Here is a 22,300-nt window from a genome sequence, read left to right on the forward strand (position 1 = left end):
TCCAGTTCAGATTATAAGTAAAGGACAGACCGAGGATGTTCAGTGTAGAAGAGGGGGACAGTTGAGTGTCATTGAAGAAGAGGGATAGTTGTCTGGAAGGTTGTGTCGAGTTCATAGATGGAGGAATTGAGTTTTTGAGGCATTGAACAATACCAAGTTTGCTCTGCCCCAATCAGAAATTTTAGAGAGATCAGAAGTCAAGCGTTCTGTGGCTTCCCTGCGTGATATGTTTACCTCCTGAAGGGTTGGACGTCTATGAAAAGACGTGGAAAAGTGCAGGGTGGTATCATCAGCGTAGGAGTGGATAGGACAAGAAGTTTGGTTTAGAAGATCATTAATGAATAATAAGAAGAGAGTGGGTGACAGGACAGAACCCTGAGGAACACCACTGTTAATAGATTTAGGAGAAGAACAGTGACCGTCTACCACAGCAGCAATAGAACGGTCAGAAAGAAAACTTAAGATGAAGTTCCAGAGAGAAGGATAAAAACTGTAGGAGGGTAGTTTGGAAATCAAAGCTTTGTGCCAGACTCTATCAAAAGCTTTTGATATGTCCAAGGCAACAGCAGAAGTTTCACCAAAATCTCTAAAAGAGGATGACCAAGACTCAGTAAGGAAAGCCAGAAGATCACTAGTAGAGCGACCTTGACGAACCCATACTGGCGATCAGATAGAAGGTTGTGAAGTGATAGATGTTTAAGAATCTTCCTGTTGAGGATAGATTCAAAAATTTAAATAGGCAGGAAATTAAAGCAATAGGATGGTAGTTTGAGGGATTAGAACGGTCACCCTTTTTAGGAACAGGCTGAATGTAGGCAAACTTCCAGCAAGAAGGAAAGGTAGATGTTGACAGACAGAGCTGAAAGTGTTTGACTAGGCAAGGTGCAAGCACGGAGACACAGTTTCGGAGAACAATAGGAGGGACCCCATCAGGTCCATAAGCCTTCCGAGGGTTTAGGCCAGTGAGGGCATGGAAAACATCATTGCGAAGAATTTTAATAGGTGGCATGAAGTAGTCAGAGAGTGGAGGAGAGGGAGGAACAAGCCCAGAATCGTCCAAGGTAGTGTTTCTAGCAAAGGTTTGAGCAAAGAGTTCAGCTTTAGAAATAGATGTGATAGCAGTGGTGCCATCTGGTTGAAGTAAAGGAGGGAAAGAAGAAGAAGCAAAGTTATTGGAGATATTTTTGGCTAGATGCCAGAAATCACGAGGGGAGTTAGATCTTGAAAGGTTTTGACATTTTCTGTTAGTGAAGGAGTTTTTGGCTAGTTGGAGAACAGACTTGGCATGGTTCCGGGCAGAAATATAAAGTGCATGAGATTCTGGTGATGGAAGGCTTAAGTACCTTTTGTGGGCCACCTCTCTATCATGTATAGCACGAGAACAAGCTGTGTTAAACCAAGGTTTAGAAGGTTTAGGACGAGAAAAAGAGTGAGGAATGTACGCCTCCATGCCAGACACCATCACCTCTGTTATGCGCTCAGCACACAAAGACGGGTCTCTGACACGGAAGCAGTAGCCATTCCAAGGAAAATCAGCAAAATACCTCCTCAGGTCCCCCCAACTAGCAGAGGCAAAACACCAGAGGCACCTTCGCTTAGGGGGATCCTGAGGAGGGATTGGAGCGATATGACAAGATAAAGATATGAGATTGTGATCGGAGGAGCCCAAAGGAGAAGAAAGGGTGACAGCATAAGCAGAAGGATTAGAGGTCAGGAAAAGGTCAAGAATGTTGGGTGTATCTCCAAGACGGTCAGGAATACGAGTAGGGTGTTGCACCAATTACTCTAGGTCATGGAAGATAGCAAAGTTGTAGGCTAGTTCACCAGGATGGTCAGTGAAGGGAGAGGAAAGCCAAAGCTGGTGGTGAACATTGAAGTCTCCTAGAATGGAGATCTCTGCAAAAGGGAAGAGGATCAGAATGTGCTCCACTTTGGAAGTTAAGTAGTCAAAGAATTTCTTATAGTCAGAGGAGTTAGGTGAGAGGTATACAGCACAGATAAATTTAGTATGAGAGTGACTCTGTAGTCGTAGCCAGATGGTGGAAAACTCGGAAGATTCAAGAGCGTGGGCACGAGAGCAGGTTAAGCCATTGCGCACATAAACGCAGCATCCAGCTTTGGATCGAAAATGAGGATAGAGAAAGTAGGAGGGAACAGAAAAGGGCTACTGTCAGTTGCCTCAGACACCTGAGTTTCAGTGAAGAAAAGAAAATGAGGTTTAGAAGAGGAGAGGCGGTGTTCTACTGATTGAAAATTAGATCTTAGACCGCGAATGTTGCAGAAGTTAATGAAGAAAAAGTTGAGGGGGGTTGTCAAGATACTTAGGGTCGTCGACAGAAAGGCAGTCCGACCTGGGGACATTTATGGTCCCCTCCCCAGATGGGGACTCCGAGGCTGGTGTAGGAGTCGTCAAGATGATTTTAAAATTTTTGAGTGAAGGGTTTGTGTGTTATTAGGTGCTTGTAGTTTTGTGTGCCGAGGAAGAGAATTGTCTTTAGAGGGCAGGCTGTGACTACCCCCTTGTGTTGTGAGACACAAAGGGAAACGTTCAGTGAGGTCACAGCTGGGTTTAATGATAAGTTCACAGCATCTCCTGAACAGTGCTTTAGACCTCACTGGGAGTAATTTTCGTTTCGGCAGGTGTCTACTGCCATATATATATATATATATATATATATATATATATATATATATATATATATATATATATATATATATATATATATATATATATATATATATATATATATATATATATATATATATATATATATATATATATATATATATATATATATATATATATATATATATATATATATATATATATATATATATATATATATATATATATATATATATATATATATATATATATATATATATAAGTTTGTTTTAATGCTCTATAAATATCTTTGATAATTTCCCTTCATCTACAAGCGTGTTTTGATGTTCTATTCATGTTCTTCTTCGACTACAAGCATATTTTTTTATGTTCTCTAAATATTTTCGCTCATTTTCCTTCAACTTACAAGCGTATTCCATTATCTTTACTTCATCTACACAATCCTATGCATATTTCCCTTCATATTCTTTCTGCTACAAGCGTATTTTAGAGTCCTATACGTATTTTCCTTCACCTGTTTGTCTAGCTGTCTATTTATCTATCTTACTATTTATATATCTAAAATTGTATTACATGGAATGGTGTTCTGTCTCCGTATCTCTGTATCTTTAGTTAATCATTACTTCTACTGTCCTTATCGGTAGATCACTCCTCTTATCAACATCCCCATATGAAAAACTGTGTTCTGTGTCCTTCCAGCATCCTTTCATCACCTTATTATGTCATGTATTTTGCATATCCCTCACACTTTTGCAAATATATATTTTTTGACTTTCCATTCTCATTATGGATGTGTGTGTGGTCATCGCAAGGGAGACGACATATACTCTTATTATTCACAGTATTATCACAACTAGCACCCTCCTTGTGTGCAGAGCAAACATGTGCCCTTGTCTATAACACCTCTCCATTCAGTGGCTCACTGTCACCCACCAGGTCTTTTTTTCCACTCATCCTTCCACCTCTTCCATTTGAAGGGCGGCGGTTGACAGGAAAATAAACTATAACATTTCGGCTATGCGACTCTTTATCTAGTTTTCTTCGCCTGCTTTTTTTTTTTTTTCTCTCCTCATTCCTTCCCCCCATTCTCCTTCTCCTCCAAATTACGAGAGAGAGAGAGAGAGAGAGAGAGAGAGAGAGAGAGAGAGAGAGAGAGAGAGAGAGAGAGGGAGAGAGAGAGAGAGTAGCTAGGGAACAACAGCAGATAGAAAGCCCCTAATCTACAAGCCTTTCTATTAAACAAACCATACTACTATTCATAGCTGGTTATGTATACACTTCCTGCATTAAATATTGACCCCCTCCATTTTTTCCCCCCCTTCTATGGGACTTAGGAGCACATGTAAATCTAAGTGCTTACAATGAAATCATAAAAAAAAATAAAAAAAGTAAATAAAGTTTTCAAACATATTCTTTACAATAAATAGAGTAATAAAACACAGTATAAATTTCCAATTTGAGTTATTATTCACATCACGGATTTAACCGTGGCAGCAATGCCATATTAAATTGCTGTGTATAGTAGTGCATTAATATCTTTTGTTCACAAGCAAAACTGACTTTTCATTCTAAAATAATACTTCTCATTTATTGATAAAACTGACAATGCAGATTTAATTCCACATTAGAGGAATGAACATTCAATACTGCAGGAATAAACGTGATGCCCACACCAGCCAGCCATTATGCAGCCTCCAGATCCTGGTTTCTCATTTATAAGATCTCTGGTCCTCAGCTATGGGAGTGGCAGCCAATAGCGGGTGGGATGTGTGCAGACTTAAAGATTTGGCACGAAGAGCACCACAACACCCTCATGTGGATTTAAGACCACTTTTGATAAATCCTTGCGCCCAATCTCACCACTGGTGGAGAAAATATTTATTAGGCATGTGACTGATGACATCATTAGATATATAAAAATTTATCAACAGTTGCTTCTTTATTCACAAGTCATTTACCTGAAAGTAAGACACACTGCATGTTCCATTTTGCCAAGTTTTAGTCAAATAACTTTTTATTAACATATTTACCTCGCAAATGTGCCATTTGTTACTCTGATATGCAGATCGCCTTTCTCTGGCACCCCTTTTATGCCGCTGAAGTCAACTTCAGTGCTGTTTGTAGAATGGAAGTTGACTGCTACTGCACATCCAGGTGTGCCCTTCTTTACTCTGATGAGAGAGATAGGAGTGAGTGAGGAATGGTGTGATGTGTTGATAAAATTAAGGAATGATGATGTGCCAATTAAACTGAGTTAAGTTAGAAGGATGATAAATATAGGAGACTGAATAGTGAAAAAAAAAAATAGATAAAGGATAATGATAAAAACAAAACCATACACAAACAAATCCAATTTTGAGACTGAATGAGAATGTTTTTACTTGCAATTAACACTTATTTTAATGCAAGCCTTAACTATAGAATATTATTATCACATTTCTTTAGAAAAGCAGGAAGGCTTGAACCCACTAAGAGGCCTAAAATGTGAGCACTAATCATCATCATCATGGCACCACTTGGTGTTATAACTGTAACCTCTGTAATAATACACACAAAGCAATGCCATGAAGAGGATCACACTGCTAAATGCTTGATGTAGTCTATGATGATATCCACACCTGGCTATGTGATGCACTTCATATCCATTATGGTCTCCAGTAATTCCACTATTGCCATAATCATGTATGATCAAAAAGTAAGGGTAGGTAACTAAATTTAGAGGATTAAACTTTTCAAAGCTTATATACCAAAGGTAATCTGTCCTACATTATACACTTATGTCAAAATTAACAGTGAAATAAAGATGATGAAAAGACCACAGCAGATTCAACCTCTAGCAATGACAAAGCTCATGCAAATAATTCATACGCTAGACCAAGACCTCACTTCAAAGTGGGTAGGAATAGGAATAAAAACTGTCCATGATGAAAAAAATATAGAAGCAGACCCTTGCTTCAAATAACCTGATTTGCAAATGCCTTCACATTTCTTGCTAACATTTTAGTGCTATAACTGAACTAGGGAATAGGGCAGTACAAAACAAGCCAAAAAACAGACATAGACCTGCTTTCAAGACAGTTACTGGTAGCATGAGAGAGAGAGAGAGAGAGAGAGAGAGAGAGAGAGAGAGAGAGAGAGAGAGAGAGGAGAGAGAGAGAGGAGAGAGAGAGAGAGAGAGAGAGAGAGAGAGAGAGAGAGAGAGAGAGATGAGAGAGAGAGAGAGAGGAGAGAGAGAGAGAGAGCATGGCTAGCATCAGCAACATTAATTATAAGTATAGAATGTGACAGATGTGACTTAAACGGCATCCTGATAGTAAACAGAGAAGAAAAGAAGGGAATTGTACACATCAACGTCTCAGTAAGGAGTATAGCACACCCTAACAAATAATTCCAATAAGGTAAGAAGCCAAGAATAAATGACATATAGATAAGGTCCTCTGAGTTATTAATCAGGATAGAAGTAAAGGATTTGGGCTTAATAAATTTTAGTTTAATGAGGCTACTGATCCTCAACTAGGGTGGTAGATGAGAGAAAACAGTTCAGTAATTAGGTTTTCAGTGAAATGTCAATAGGAATTTTTTAAAAGATTATATAATTCTATGGATAAAAATGAGAGATGGATGTAACTTGGTGTTACAAAGATACTACCACATACAGCCTTAATGACTTCTTGTGGCTCCCCTCACCCTCATGTTCTTAAACCTATCACCAAGAGTAAATAGAGAAGACATGAATAAAAAATTTACTATCAAGCAAAAAAAAAAAAAAAAAAAAAAAAAAAAAAAAAAAAAAAAAAAAAAAAAATTCTTACCTGGCAAATGCTATGACGTCATCTGAGGTGGTATTAACAAAAGCCATGCTGCCAATCTGCACCGATTCCTTCTCCCTGAACTCTGAGAGGGCCTTGATGAATCCTTTTTCAGCCATAAAGTAGTCCTTCTCAATGCCAACAAGGATTGGTGTCCCAGGCACAAGGAACAGAGTCATGGTCACTAACTTTGCATCGCTACGGCCAAGGTCCGACTCAGCAAGCTTGGGTGTTGAACTGTGAGAGATAGGAAAAGTTTAGGTTTAAAGTCTTAATTGTAAGCTGATCATGTAAGCAACCAAGTTTTGTTGAGAACATCAAAAGTCTGATCCACTCCACAATATTGAATGTCCATAAATAATATCCAAAACTAAATTTTTTTTTTTTCAGTTATAATAATGCACAAACTCTGTAACAATATAAAATGTAGGTGACGATAATACTGTACCTTAAAGTAGGACCAGCTATCGCGGTTGCTGTCAATGTGGTTGTCAAGGAACTCCCGATACGACTCAGGTGTGAAGTCCTTGATCTTGTGGTTCACATCCGTCATCCCAGAAACAACAGCACTGAGGGGAAAATGTACAGTTGTGAGATACTATTTGTATGCTGGGCTGGAGTACTGGATAGGAAAAACATGTCTGTCTCACCGTGGAGAATACATATATAATAGGAGGTTCTTAGTTTCCTTGCTTTGCCCATTTTGGTCATCTTTTATGATGCATAACAAATACAGTGGCTGTATTCTACTAACCCCAGTGAATGACCACGTATATATAATATGGTTTGAGTTGAGCAAATTATATCCAAGTTAATATTATTAAAAAAAAAAAAAAACATGGCAGTTGAACTTTGTTAAGGATTAGTACAATGGAACATCAAAACAAACATCATTTTGACAAAAGCATCCTTGCACTGAAGTCAAAAGTAAAATGGGGCAAAACAACTTAACAGTAATGGTAATTAGCAAAACTGATTCCATCCTGACTCACCCATCCACATCGTCCCAGTCCCTTGCTGATGATGGCGAGTGGCATTTAGAAGTGTTTCTTCACCAATGTTTGACAGGTATCCAAGAACTCCCCTACTTGCCCATGTGGTGCTGAAGAGTTCCTGCAGGTGGGGAGACAGGGAATGAGGGCATTTTTTCTATTATTATATTACCACTAATGAAATGTCTAGTAGTCTATATGGTACAGAACTTAACTCACAGGTAACATTTAGGATTTTAATTTGTACCTAAGCCAGACAGAGAATAGGTAACACTCACAATCAGCTTATCAAGAAGACCCTGGTTGGAGAAGTCAAGATTGCCTGAGTCTGGTGGATTAAAGAAGTCGGACATGTTTGGATTCTGGCGCCATGTGTTGTTGAGAAGCACTGGGGACGGCACGAAGTCAGTCACAATGTGGACGTGGGCATGCTCGGCAGCCTGTGGAAATGCAATGGATAGTACCTGTGCTTATGTCTCTCATTCCTGTCCTACAGCAAAATTACTCTTACTTAATTAGTAACTCACAGTGTTAAACTACTTAATCTTACACTTTATTTTGATCATCATTAACACTATTATAAAAAACAGCATTTACTTCATTCTTCAAAAATACCCAAGAGGCTTCATGCATTTAAGACAAGAAAACACAGAGAATATGACACTAAATGACACAATGATTACAACCAGATCAACAAAGCATACCTTCAGAACAGCCAAGGCCTCTGCGTTGTCGTACACTGCGTTGATATTTTCAAAGTTGTAGTTGCTGATCAGTTTCTCTAGGTAGACTGTCTTTACTCCCAGGTCTGCAGCCATCTTCAACAAGTCTGAATACAAGCAAGAATCAACATAAACAACCTGATGACATAAGTGCTGTCAGTTCAGAAGGCCTACCAACTAATAAAGGTACATTCCTTTCTCAATTATGTTTGCATCACTATAGTTAACATACATGTGTATAAAGAAACTGACAAATCTGAATACTGTGATGAAAGCACTTAAAAAAGCTAGAGTTTGGAAACTTTTTGTTACCTAATCTGAGCTCACATCAAAACTTCCCAACTGAACTTACCCTCAGGTGTTTCCTCAGCATTGCCGTCAATGTCCACGGGATGATTGATGTCATACTGGAGCATGGCTGATTCCTGCACCCACTCAAGGTTCTCCTTGGGGGCACAGCGGGGTGCCTGAATGATGATCACAATAGCCATCACTAACATGGCCAGCCAGCCAACCCTGAGATATAAAATAAAGATGGAGAGTTGTAGATGCAGGTTGTTTTTCATTATCATCGGTATTTCATGAGAGAGAGAGAGAGGAGAGAGAGAGAGAGAGAGAGAGAGAAGAGAGAGAGAGAGAGAGAGAGAGAGAGAGAGAGAGAGAGAGAGAGAGAGAGAGAGAGAGAGAGAGAGAGGAGAAACTTGCTTCTGATACCAGCAACTATTTCATCATAATGAACAGATCTTACAAGGATATACTAACAATAAAATGTAATTGAGGTCAAAAAACTACAGATTAATTTCCTCTCATTAATGTGGATTCACAATACTCACCAGAAGAGAATGAAGAGAATCCATCTCACTCGCACCCAAAATGGGTCATCAGCATATTTCATGAGTTCCTCCTTGGTGAGGCCACTGAAGGCTGGGCCAGAGGAGATATCAATCTTGGCATCCCCATTGGGTGGGTTGGTGCTTGAGAACTTAACCTGCTAGATAAGAGAAAATAATTTCATATTATCTCTGATGATATAAAAAGATGGGTATTTCAACTGACAAACTGTGCAGGTCATCTCAGTGTAAAGACGAGGGATGTAGCAATAACTCCAGTATAAAGGATTTTCAGAATTTTTCAAAGCATATACATCTGTACACTGACGTCTTCAAGCTTACTGAAACATTTGCAGATTCGTACATTACATAGCATATACTGTTGATATGACTGTCCTTGTCTTTGATCTCAATATTTTCTGCAGTTTTAATTCCAACTTTGTCCATCAGCAAATAGTACAAGATTCAGTAACCTAAAACTTCTTTCTCACAAGATCCTCAAGTTAGTGCACTGGTAAAGAATCAAGAAAAATGACAATGTATGAAAGTGCTATCTGACCGGTATTCCCATTGTGGTTCTGCTACAACCATCAACTCTAAGAATGCATTTTATTATAGAACAACAACTGTCTGAACATAAGCCTGACTACTAGCATATCTGAAACTTGGATGATAAAAAAAGTATAAATATGGCATGAAGAATAATAAGTATATATATATATATATATATATATATATATATATATATATATATATATATATATATATATATATATACTTATTATTTTTCATGCCATATATATATATATATATATATATATATATATATATATATATATATATACAGGGTGTCTCAAAAAAATGTACTCACTCTTAGAATTATGAGAAAACCTTTATTTATGGACATAGAGTGAAATGAAATAGCATCGAATACATGAGACAAATGTGTTTGAAGAATCATGTTTGCGAATGTTCAAATTGATGACCATTATTGTCCAGACAACGCTGATAACGCGCACCAAGGGATTCGCAAACGTCGCGAAACATGTCATTAGGAATATCACGACATTGTCTTTCAATTTCTAATTTCAATGCATCAATTGTCCTTGGTTTGTTGGCATAAATGTTGTCTTTTAAGTATCCCCATAAAAAAAAGTCCATGGGTGTTAGGTCTGGGGAACGCGCAGGGTATTCAATGGGGCCCCTTCGTCCAATCCATGTGTCAGGAAACACTGCATCAAGGTAAGCTCGTACATCGCGATGGTAGTGGGGAGGTGCTCCATCTTGCTGAAAGTAAATATCGCTGTCTTCACCAAACATCTCTGTAATTTGTGGACCAACAAATTCCTGAAGCAAGTTGAGGTAGCTCTCACCATTGACAGTTTCGTTGAAAAAGAAAGGTCCTATGATGCCCAATGCGGATATTCCACACCACACTGTTACTCCTGGTAAGTTTACATGGCGTTCAATTGTTACGTGAGGATTTGCAGGACACCATTTAGACAACATTTATGCCAACAAACCAAGGACAATTGATGCATTGAAATTAGAAATTGAAAGACAATGTCGTGATATTCCTAATGACATGTTTCGCGACGTTTGCGAATCCCTTGGTGCGCGTTATCAGCGTTGTCTGGACAATAATAGTCATCAATTTGAACATTCGCAAACATGATTCTTCAAACACATTTGTCTCATGTATTCGATGCTATTTCATTTCACTCTATGTCCATAAATAAAGGTTTTCTCATAATTCTAAGAGTGAGTACATTTTTTTGAGACACCCTGTATATATATATATATATATATATATATATATATATATATATATATATATATATATATATATATATATATATATATACTTATTATTTTTCATGCCATATATATATATATATATATATATATATATATATATATATATATATATATATATATATATATATATATATATATATATATACTTATTATTTTTCATGCCATATATATATATATATATATATATATATATATATATATATATATATATATATATATATATATATATATATATATATATATATATATATATATATATATATATATATATATATATATATATATATATATATATACACACACAAAGGAGAGAGAGAGAGAGAGAGAGAGAGAGAGAGAGAGAGAGAGAGAGAGAGAGAGAGAGAGAGAGAGAGAGAGAGAGAGAGAGAGAGAGAGAGGGGGGGGGGAGGTTGAAGTCCGCATCAGGAAACGCTAATATTCGACTTAAGCCAGCCAGAATCCACAAAATGTCTGCCGCGAGTTTGTAAGGTTTCAAGAAGCCGCTTCCTGCCCCTTACTTCCTCAACCACCACTTCCATGCACCAACAAAAGGCGCCCTCCCATTCACCAAATGTGCGCAAAAACGGCAGCAAAATACATGAAAGAATGGCCCACGATGTCGGTAAGAAAAGATGTCGTCTTGTTTGTCCTTGAGAGCTGCATGGGTGCCCACTTTCCAATTCCCTTATGGTAAAATTAGTTTCAATGGATGAATTTTCGGAAAGCTGCATCCCTCAAATATCTGCGCAGCACTGTGGGTTTGTCACCTCGTCAATATATTAAACTTTGGAGGATTATCAAACGGATCAAGAAGTGCTGGAGTCACACCATTCAAGGCACAATCGATATAATTTCTCAGAACACTCCATATATATATATATATATATATATATATATATATATATATATATATATATATATATATATATATATAATTTTTTTTTTTTTTTTTCAAAATTTCTACATATAGCTTAGCGAAATAATACTACCGCGTAGCGTGCCACGTTTATATATACGAGTACATATAAAAATTTAATGAAAATCACATTGATCGCTATTGAAAAAAAAAGAACTAAAATAACGCGCAACAAATCACGTTTACATATACAAAATAAGAATTAAATAAATATTTTATAGATCGATCTTTCACAAAAAAAAGTCGATAATTTTCCCTACGCCATTTTTTTTACGAATTAACAGCACAAAAAAAAATAAATAAAAAATGCAACAATAATCAAGAGTACGTACAGTACATCTCACCATAAAAAAAAAAAAAAAAAAAAATCGAAAATATATACCTAGATTTTCCATAAACCATTCACTTCTTTAACATATCTTTCCGAAATATGAAAGAATCACTCCGGTATAGTAGGAAAACATCACAATATACCACAGTACATCCATATGGCACCCTAAGAACATGGAAGTCTTACCCCAGGTTCGTCGGTGAGAGGAACCTTAGTGCCATCCTCCTGCGGTGCCATCTCGCTGTTTGCCGAGCCGTGGGTCAGCCCGTTCTTCTCCTCACTCATGGTCCTCGCTTTTGGCTACCTTCGTAAATCTAAAAATAATCTAGTTAAGGGGCTGAGGTCACAGTAGGGCTTCTTGCCAAGTCCTTCCTCGTGCAGCTCTGGCCGTGCAATGGAGTGCCACACCCGCTGTTACTGTCACCCCATGCCCTCCCACCCCTTCTTCTTACCTCCTACTGCTTTTGGCACCAATGCCCATCCCTTTAAACAAGAATAAGAGCTAATTTTGCATAGGAATTCACCACCCAGTCGTTTTATATCATTAAAACATCCCTAAATATGAAAAGATAACGAAACACTGAAACTTTTTTTTTACATTTATCTACATAAAGCTACATTTCCTACTTTATTCTACATATATATGTAATTTGATATTTTTTTCAATGTTTTTGTAATATATGAAATACACATGTACCATGTTATATCATCTTATTAGGTAAAATTCCATCATGTGATCTGCAGTGGGGCGGTAAAAGTAACAGCCGCATTGCATACTTAAGAAAAGAGAAGGAGTTGTGAGGCTGCCTCGATTTCTGTATGCTTACCATTACTATAAAACATCAGTTAAGACTCCAGAATTGATCATCACCTACGTCACATATATTAAATTCATTGCTAGAAAGGAAGTCTTGTACGGAAATGACTGATTGACGACTGAATTATTGATCGTCGGGTTGCGAGTCACAACTCCCTCCCTTCGTCGCTCCAGCCCGGACCGGCTTACGCAATCAGCTGACTTGATAGAATCATGGTGATCTAGGAAGGCGCCACTGCATGTTGTCATGCAGACACTGGTATTTTTGTAAACCGTACGTGAGAAGAATAACTATCAGCATATTTATAAATCCCGATAAGGTGCAAGCTCTCCCTCTCAATGGCACGCACTATCCTTATCTCAAAATGATTGTATATAAATTATCAATGTAAATTTCCTAATAACTTGGTGATTGACAGTGAAATGTGGTCCGCAAGAATTTGTAAAATTTCCTTTCACATAGAACTATAAGATAACAAGTAACCATTCGATTTGTAAAATTTCCCTTTATCAGTCCATCAGCCTCAATGTCAATCTATTTCTGCCCATCCATCTATTTCTCTTCCTGTCTGCCTGTCTATTCGAGTAATTACGCTGGACCATGAAGGAATATGTTCCTATACATCTGCATACATTATTCTCTATGAACAAACAAAATACTTTCTTTCCCTATCACTTACAACTTTTGCATTGGCCTACAGACCTAATTAGCAACACGTTCATGGTTATAGAACAACAACAACTATGCACCATACTGAACTGGCCCTAAAAAGTCGCTACACGTGTTTGCGAGACGATTTTCACGTTCTAGTTCTTTGTTGTCCCATCAAGGCAATAATGTTGACTTAACCTTCAGACCGCTGACCCTGTCCCTTTACTGTCGCCTCTCCCACCATGGCTGTCTCAGTGTGTCCCAGAGACCCAGAGGCAGAGAGCCAGTGTGACGTAGTGACAGCTCTTGGCACCCTAATTAATTAATTGCGGCGCACTTCCAACTTTCTACATCATATACGCGTATACAGTATCCAAGAGAGAGAGAGAGAGAGAGAGAGAGAGAGAGAGAGAGAGAGAGTTCTGTTCAGCTAGAAACTCAACTCATAATTATTTCAGTGAACTTCAAGGAATGCATGGTGCTGGGACACACGAGGAAGAATTTCATACATGCAAAGGCTTATAAATGTAAAAAATTAGTAAGGTTAGGAAATTAATAAAGAAAATGACATATTGTGCTTGATAGGAACAATTAACAGTATTAAAGAAATAAAGATTTTTTTTTCTTTTGGTGTCCCCCTACTCTCTCTCTCTCTCTTGAAAATAGTCTTATAATAAGCTCCATCTTGTCTTTTTTTTTTCTAAATATTTTCTTTATGTATTTATCTTCTCTTGGTAATGATTTCTTTCTTCCTGCTATATTTTATTTTACTACTTTAAGTACTAAAAAAGGTATTAATTCTTCTCTTTACATTTCATAATTACACCTCACACTTTTGTGTCTTCAATATTCAGTTCAATATCTTTCCATACTTCCATTATAATATCTCTTGCAACATTGTGCATACTTAAATACATAATGATCTTTATTTCTTTAATAATCAATACTTCAATAATTCCAGTCTCATTTATCTTGTAAGCCTTTGCAAGTATAAAAATCTTCCTCATAATCTGCTGCAGAAGTTACCTTAGGCCGTATATTCCTTGAAGTTTACTGAAAATTCTCCCACATTTTTTTTTTTTTTAAATTCAGCAGCACATTTTTTCCTCCTTCAATTATTCTCTTAATTCTTGTTTTTCTCTTTCTTTGACAGCTTGACAGCTGAGTCTAGTACAAAGAATAATATATTTCTATACTCCTACTGTCCATATTCATTCCGTTTACTATTCACTAGACACTTGGTCTGTAATATTTGTCTACATAATGTAACTTAATTCTTAGATAATAAAAAGCTGTAAATGTACAGTATATACACATCATATATTTATTATCGTAATGTGCATTTTATAATTGGTCTATCAAAGACAGAATATATACAACTTTTCTATGGCATCTCTAAAGTGAATGGAACTAATAGAAAGATAGAACACAGCCCTTTCCACTTAGCATACCTTTTGAGAAGGCTAATACACCAGATGAACACTGGTATACTACATATGTATGTGTGCTGGCATACTACTGTTACTACTGTATGCTGTAGATTACACACATACACACACACACACACACACACACACACACACACACACACACACACACACACACACACACACACACACACACACACACACACACACACACTTTACTTAATGTCTATAGCACCATAAAATGTCTAAAAATGTCTCTTTCAACACAATTGTCCAGAATTTATAAGTTTGTAAATAACAGATTAACTACATTTGTCAATAAAAGCAGCACCTGATTCATTGCAAACTGTATAGCTATTTATCTGACTGCTGCCTTTATGACTCACAAATTAAGACTGAGCACAAGCTATCTCTGCACAACCAGGATTCTCAGTTGTGAGCCGGCAGCATGAACCACTACACCACTGAGCCACGTCTTTCCATGAATTAACTCATGGATCTTATATGACTTTAATATGTATGTATATACATATAGCTATCCCTCTCTCTATATATTTTTGCACACCAGCACTGCCATTCCCTAAATAAATTAACTGTGACACTATTTTTCTTGAGAAATTATAAAAAGGAAAAAAATTGTTCCCATATTTTGCTTAACATAATAAGTCTGTATGTAAATTGATGCATGTAGTGTATGCAATAATTAATCTTTACACCTGAATAAATTCTTCCACAGAAAGTAAATGTCTTAAGGCATTCTACATGGTACTATATACAAAAATGTGATTGTTGTCCTCTTGTCAGAACTACCATATATCAAATAAATATGTACTTTCATTTTCTTGTTCTTTTCTTGGGTAACAGCTTATGAATGAGTTTGGTACAATGCTTCTAATGGAATTGAGTGATATTGGCAGAGCTCCATATTATAACCATGCACATATGTACACTGCTTACTTCCTTCTAAACTCAGAAAACTAAAAGCTTGGGTACATTTTTGTGCAGTGAAAATGCCATGTTTTCTAAGTAGAAGATATCACAACTTCATAACAGAAGAAGTGGGCCTTCTTTTTTACATTTAGCCTTTTTTTGCTGTCTTTGGCCAGAACCCTTCTTCATTAAAAAACTACTGCTGGAGCCATATTGCAGAGGAAGTTTCCCTGAGGGAATGGAACATCAGAGAGTGTGGAATGCAAAAAAAAAAAAAAAGAAAAAAAAAAAAAAACGCATTGATGACTCAGAAGCAACAACAAAACCAGAACAACACAAACTCTGCTTATGGAACTGTCTTGGTCTTTACTTCTATTTGTTTGACACCAGCAAGTGCAGCATCTTTCGTTTAAAGTTATCAAACCTAAATCTTTGCAATCAACAAAGAACACAATGAAAAATTAAGGATTACCCTGGTAGCAAGTTTGTTCCACCTCTCAGTCTCTTACCCATAGCTCCACTCCCATGGTATACACACTTCTCCATCCAGCATGACAGCATAGTAGTGTGTCACCCAAAGTCTTGCACCAGTAAGCAATGGGGACAGGCGGTAGGCGTCCTTCAGGAGGCGCTCGAGGCACTGTATCATCATAGCTGGCATCACTGAGTCATCCTTCTCCAGAAACTCCAGGCCAAGCTCATTCTTACACTGTTCATATAACTGTTTCTCTCGGTCCCTGATGCTGTGGGAGAAAATGGGGCTCATGGGTTCAAATACATTCAAATAAATTCAAAAATTTTAGGCTGATGAGTTGAGAGAGAGAGAGAGAGAGAGAGAGAGAGAGAGAGAGAGAGAGAGAGAGAGAGAGAGAGAGAGAGAGAGAGAGAGAGAGAGAGAGAGAGAGAGAGAGAGAGAGAGAGAGAGAGAGAGAGAGAGAGAGAGAGAGAGAGAGAGAGAGAGAGAGAGAGAGAGCACAATCTCTTGATAACACTAATATCAAATGAATACAATCAATGTTGCTCAAATCTGCATTACTAAATTTTGCACTTTAACCTTGAAATTTCTCGATCCTACATATCACAATACTCACATTAATTCACTGATCCCTCTAAGTACTTGCAGTCTTCAGTCAACATCAACTGGAACAATTCACTACCAGCACACAATAAAAATGGTGTTTTCAAAAGTGGTCATTCCATGGAGTAGTCTGCTTGTCAAAATAATTGCCCATCTTGGTATTAATCCAACATCTCACTGACTCTCACAGTGAAACTAACCTGTGGTAGTCATTGATTGTTTTCTCAGCTTGATCCATGTTCTCTGTGATGAAATTAACCAACAACCAAGGAGGACAGGAGGAAGGGGCCAAAATCTGACCCGTAGGAGACAACATCAGAGGTCCTGCAGCTCTATAACAAAGAAAAGTCTCTGTAAATGCAACATATTGTGATGTCAGTGGTATGATACACTCTCCCATTTCCACTGTATCAGGACCACTGGAAGTGTGGATTACTCACGACTCCACCACAAGCTCCAGGGAAGATAGGGACTCTGGCCAGGTCTTGGGAAAGGCATCACGACCCCTGTAGTCTCCCAGTGCTGTGACTAGACGACGCAGGTGCTGGATGTAGTTTTCTAAAAGCACATACGACTGGTACTTTCTGTAACATAGAGCATCCATAACAATTACCTCTGATAACAGTAGTGGCAACATTACTAATAACTATATCCCCATCAATTTCTCTTGGATCTGATGCCTATTCCTTGCCATTCTTTCAAAAGGATGAACCACAGCAGAAATCTCTACCTACACATGTATGTATCTATGCTTCAGCCCTATTTATCCTCAGAGGCAAGCATCACTATTCAAAAATTAAACTTTATTATTCATAAATCAGACAATATTACTTGCTATTGTGGTACATCAACAGAAAATGCAGCACAGGTTACTGCACTTCACTAAATTGTAATATGGACACCTAAACTGTAACTTGGGTCACAAAAACTACATTAAATAAAGTACAACAAAACATTTGAAAATAATTATATTTTACCAAGGAAGTCCAAAGACTTAAGGTAAAAAAAAAATAGTTGAGTAAAACACCTTGTGAGAAGCCATGCAACAATTAACCAAGCTCAAACATGGGACACATACACACACACACACACACACACACACAACAATCATACATGCACACACATAGCCATCAAGCTGACAGAGTAGATGATGTCATGTGCTTAGTGTACTTAGCACTAGCTGAGAACACCAAGCATGTTGGTTTGAATCCTACTAAGATTCAAAAGTTTCTCTCTGTTACTGAATGGTACCAGAGAGATAAGCAAAGGGATATGTGTGTGTGTGTGTGTGTGTGTGTGTGTGTGTGTGTGTGTGTGTGTGTGTGTGTGTGTGTGTGTGTGTGTGTGTGTGTGTGTGTGTGTGTGTGTGTGTGTGTGTGTGTAGGTCACAGCCTTGTGTTATGAATGGTCACTTATAAGCACTCAGTTCACTTCAGGAGAATTCAAGAGCTGGTTATCACAAACATCTTGTGATCCTGATTACTAGTGCATACACACACACACACACACACACACACACACACACACACACACACACACACACACACACACACACACACACACACACACACACACACACAATAAATAAGACAAGAGAAAAAGATCTGGGAGTGATTTTCTCAGAATTTATCACCAGAAAACATATTAATGAGATAACAGGTGAAACTCTCAGCCTACTAAGAAACATAAGAGTTGCCTTTGCGTATCTGGATATAGAAATGATGAGGAAAATAATCACCATAATGATACATCCAAGATTAGAATATGCAGCGGTAATTTGGTCACTACATGAAAAAAAGTACATAAGAAAGTTGGAAGGAATACAGAGAGCAGCAACAAAGATGATAACAGAATTGCAAGATTTGTCATATGAGGAGCGACTAGCTAGAATGCAACTCCCAACCTTGGAAAAGAGATGAGAGAGAGGTGACTTGATTGCATTGTACAGATTGCTGAGTGGGATGGAAAAACTAGATAGGGAACATCTCTTTATAATGAACGAAAGAGAAACAAGAGGACATGGAAGAAAACTGCAGAAGGGACAAAAAGAAGTTTAGCTTACCTCAAAGAAGCATAGAGGCATGGAATGGACTGGAAGGGGAAGTGGTGTGTGCTACAAATATTCATGACTTTAAGGAAAAGTTGGATAAAAAGTCATGGAGACGGGACAGTACGAGCTTAGCTCTTCACCCGTGTGTCACAACTAGGTAAACACACACACACACACACACACACACACACACACACACACACACACACACACACACACACACACACACACACACACACACACACACACACACACACACACCTTCTGTAACATCTCTCCTTTTCTAAACTGTCACCCCACTCACAAGTATAGTATACAAATATCAGTGTCTTGCAGTCTTGTCCAGTATTCAGTCTGAAGCAGCTCTACCTGAGTGAAATGTCACCAATACACTGGAGGCTTCTCACAATGTGCTTTATTCTACTCATTGACACTACCCTGAGTGAGAAATAAAACTTTAAGTAGAAGTATGTCACATTTACAAAGGCTAATTAAAAGTCAGTAAAATTACTAGCATGAAGCAAATATGAACTGAGCACTGGCTTCCTGCTGGCTGGGCACACACTGGTGTATGCATGCCTTTGGCTGTTTGATATTATAATGGCCAATAAGTGTTCAGCTACACAGTGATGAAGCAGAGAAATATAAGTTATGAAGCATATTGCTCTAAAAGACAATAATGAGACTGCTACCATATTACTAAAAAATGTAACTTTGTTAGTAATGGAGTAGTGTAGTAAAGAACAGGTGCCCATCTCTGATCATTCTGTCCTTCCACTTAAAGGTTACATTCCAGAAAGGGAGCAATAGTCAGAGGAAGATGGCCCAGCTAAAATATGTGAAAAATACAAAGCAATACGAGTGATACCATAGGTGAAAGATTTACCTGTGTGTAATTTTGATATCCCTTAAAGCATTAGAGACAGCCTTCTGCATGCCTGGTATTCGCTGGAGGACGGCATCTTGCTCAGGAAGCTTGACAATCAGCTGATGGTAGAGAAAATCTCACAATTAAGTACTTCTTTTTCAAATCCCTTAAAGAAATTTTATGTAAGCAAATGCAGATCTATTAGAAAAGTAGTAAAAAAGTATTACTGAAGCTGGAGCTTGCCAACAAATGACCTCCGCATTGCTGCAACCTACACATTTGAATTCACATTATGTAACTATAAACTCTGTGAATGTATAAGTAAGGGTTGTCACTCAGAGGTGACTGTGGTGTAATGGTTAGCCCATCTGCCCGACAAGTGGAAGGTCCCGAGTTTGATACCCAGGCAATACCTGCCCTCAGTGTTTGATCAATGAATGGTGATTGTAAGAATAATCCCAAAGCCATTACTAGATAATTTCTCTACATAAATGTAACAAGCAACCATCCATCAGATTATAGTTAAAAATTCAACTCTTGCATCAAAAACTTAATTAAAACTTGTACAAGATATCACTCATAAAAGATCTGTCTGTCTTGGAAAATGAATATTATGGTATTTTCTTTTCTTTGTCTCACCTTCAGCCACTGGTTCCGAACTTCTGATGTGCTGAGGACGACGCCACCTTCAAAGCTCACACCTGTCTCATTGCCAAAGTGAATTGCCCTGCCTGTGAAAGCCAGACATTTGTTATCAAGCATGTACTCTTGGTTATACAGCTACAGACATGATCAACGACTGAATCAGCACCACTCAAACGCTCTGTGCTAGGTGTCTTTCCTCAATTTGCTTAACATCTGTCGGTTGTCAAATTTTGTAAGGATATTGTCAACGAATCAGAAAACTTAAGGTAAAATAAGGGCACAATGCACAGTGACAGAGAGTCTTAATAATATCTTAATATATTATTATGAAAATAAATGAAACCAGTAATGATAGAAAAGTCTGGCTATGTCTTCTCATTCACACTTTTGTTTCCTGCAGTCTTCATATTTCTTTTATACAACTTTTCTACACTTTTCCCTTAAATACTTTTACATTTTTCACAATAACCTATAATAATGTCCTCACCTTTCAGGATGTCTTTCACCTCCTGATGGTGCATCATCAAGGAGCGAAGTCCCTGTAGACATCCTCGTAGGTGTGTAGTGCCCAGACCTCTCTGCCAGGTGAGCTTCGTCAGCCCCAGCTCCTCTATCAGCCCTGCCTGAAGATTCACAATATCTTGCCGGATGGGCTCACTCACTGCCAGTCGCTTCTCAGCTTCTCCCATGTTCTTGATGAGCCATGAACTGCAAAGATGTAAGTTATGAATTTACAATGACAATTTTGGACAAGTATGCTGGTGGTAGTTTCTTCATTGTCTGTGCATGTAACAACATGCTAGATGGGAATTTGCCAGATGTGCATTTCTATTATTCAGGCATGAAGAATGAACTGAGGACATCTTGCAAACTAATTACAGAGCAAACTTTACCTCTGTTTCAACGTATTTATGTAAAGTAGTTATGGAGTAAATTCCACGTCTGTTATAATTCATGTATGTAAACATCGAGAAATTTAAGCACAAAATAGGATTCAGATTTAGGAAAGCACTTTCAAAATTATCTGAGATCATCTAAACAAAATATCATCTGTAGAAAATAAAATATCAATGATAGAGAGGGCAGCATTCTTACTATAGATCCTCCTTTTTCCGAGCAGTGGAAAACTCTTCCTCTGGGTTGAAGACACCAGTAGCATCATAGAAGGAGCGAGACCACTTGATTTTCCTGTCTGGCCTGCGGGATTGTTCAGGGAGGCTGTCCACATATTTGGTGGGGAGATGGAAGACACTGAGAATCCCATGGACGGTGTCTCGCAGTGATGGCTTGTTGAGACAAAGGTCAATCTGTGTGAAGGTTGCCTGTGTAACACAGACAAGATGAGATTGGAGCTAACATGAATATTACAGTCACCATATTACAGCCACACTGCTAATACTGTACCACAATGTAAGAAATATAAAATGCAATACAAAGGAAAATTATCCATGAGACAAAAGGAAATCTTTCCCTGTAGCTATTTAAATTTTACATAAAAAGCTGGCTCTTCTATACACATTTTGAATCATCCTTTCCTTGTATTAATGCCGAACTTGAGTCACAGGCTTGAGTCTCTTCTACGAGATCTTCTGTGAGTGTCCATAATTATCTACCTATTGATGTAAATACAAGTTTTACCAATGGTTTTGAGGAGAGAATTTCAAATATGTAGTTCTGTTGCCACAACTATGCTATTTTTTGTACTGTGCAATATGAAAACTTAAAAATGGTTTATATCTAAGGGTTTACATTTTTCATGACACTATGATACTCTGCGAGATGGCTGCAC

At 37.7% G+C, this 22,300-nt stretch overlaps 2 protein-coding genes and 1 long non-coding RNA gene across 6 annotated transcripts in view; 1 reads left to right on the forward strand and 2 right to left on the reverse strand.

The window, feature by feature from the left end:
- Positions 1–4,070: 4,070 nt before the first annotated feature.
- LOC135112044 (amino acid transporter heavy chain SLC3A2-like) lies at positions 4,071–12,480 on the reverse strand. 3 transcript variants are annotated; one of them, XM_064025910.1, is made up of 10 exons: positions 12,231–12,480; positions 8,983–9,140; positions 8,502–8,665; positions 8,132–8,256; positions 7,706–7,867; positions 7,428–7,548; positions 6,884–7,004; positions 6,439–6,672; positions 4,657–4,797; positions 4,071–4,488 (listed from the first exon to the last, which is right to left on the reverse strand). In XM_064025910.1, the coding sequence occupies exons 1-7, from the start codon at positions 12,327–12,329 to the stop codon at positions 6,985–6,987; spliced, it is 849 nt and encodes a 282-aa protein (XP_063881980.1). In that variant the 5' UTR covers positions 12,330–12,480; the 3' UTR covers positions 4,071–4,488; positions 4,657–4,797; positions 6,439–6,672; positions 6,884–6,984. The 3 variants fall into 3 exon arrangements, with proteins under 3 accessions (XP_063881980.1, XP_063881981.1, XP_063881979.1); XM_064025911.1 differs by having other exon boundaries at positions 8,983–9,137; positions 12,231–12,477; XM_064025909.1 differs by having other exon boundaries at positions 6,439–7,004.
- LOC135112045 (uncharacterized) lies at positions 11,213–21,771 on the forward strand. The gene is made up of 3 exons (XR_010274013.1): positions 11,213–11,419; positions 21,006–21,229; positions 21,632–21,771. It is a non-coding gene; the product is annotated as an uncharacterized LOC135112045 (long non-coding RNA).
- LOC135112043 (T-cell activation inhibitor, mitochondrial-like) overlaps positions 15,076–22,300 on the reverse strand; it is a 70,025-nt gene continuing 62,800 nt past the window's right edge. For both annotated transcript variants that reach the window (XM_064025908.1, XM_064025907.1), the window contains exons 3-9: positions 21,607–21,833; positions 20,999–21,219; positions 20,506–20,597; positions 19,885–19,985; positions 17,389–17,532; positions 17,149–17,280; positions 15,076–16,613 (exon numbers count right to left, since the gene is read on the reverse strand). In XM_064025908.1, the coding sequence (XP_063881978.1) occupies positions 16,376–16,613; positions 17,149–17,280; positions 17,389–17,532; positions 19,885–19,985; positions 20,506–20,597; positions 20,999–21,219; positions 21,607–21,833 (1,155 nt within the window). In that variant the 3' untranslated portion in view covers positions 15,076–16,375. The remainder of the gene's footprint in view (positions 16,614–17,148; positions 17,281–17,388; positions 17,533–19,884; positions 19,986–20,505; positions 20,598–20,998; positions 21,220–21,606; positions 21,834–22,300) is intronic.

Source organism: Scylla paramamosain, chromosome 23 (genome assembly GCF_035594125.1).
Source record: "Scylla paramamosain isolate STU-SP2022 chromosome 23, ASM3559412v1, whole genome shotgun sequence".
In the NCBI taxonomy this organism is placed as follows: domain Eukaryota; kingdom Metazoa; phylum Arthropoda; class Malacostraca; order Decapoda; family Portunidae; genus Scylla; species Scylla paramamosain.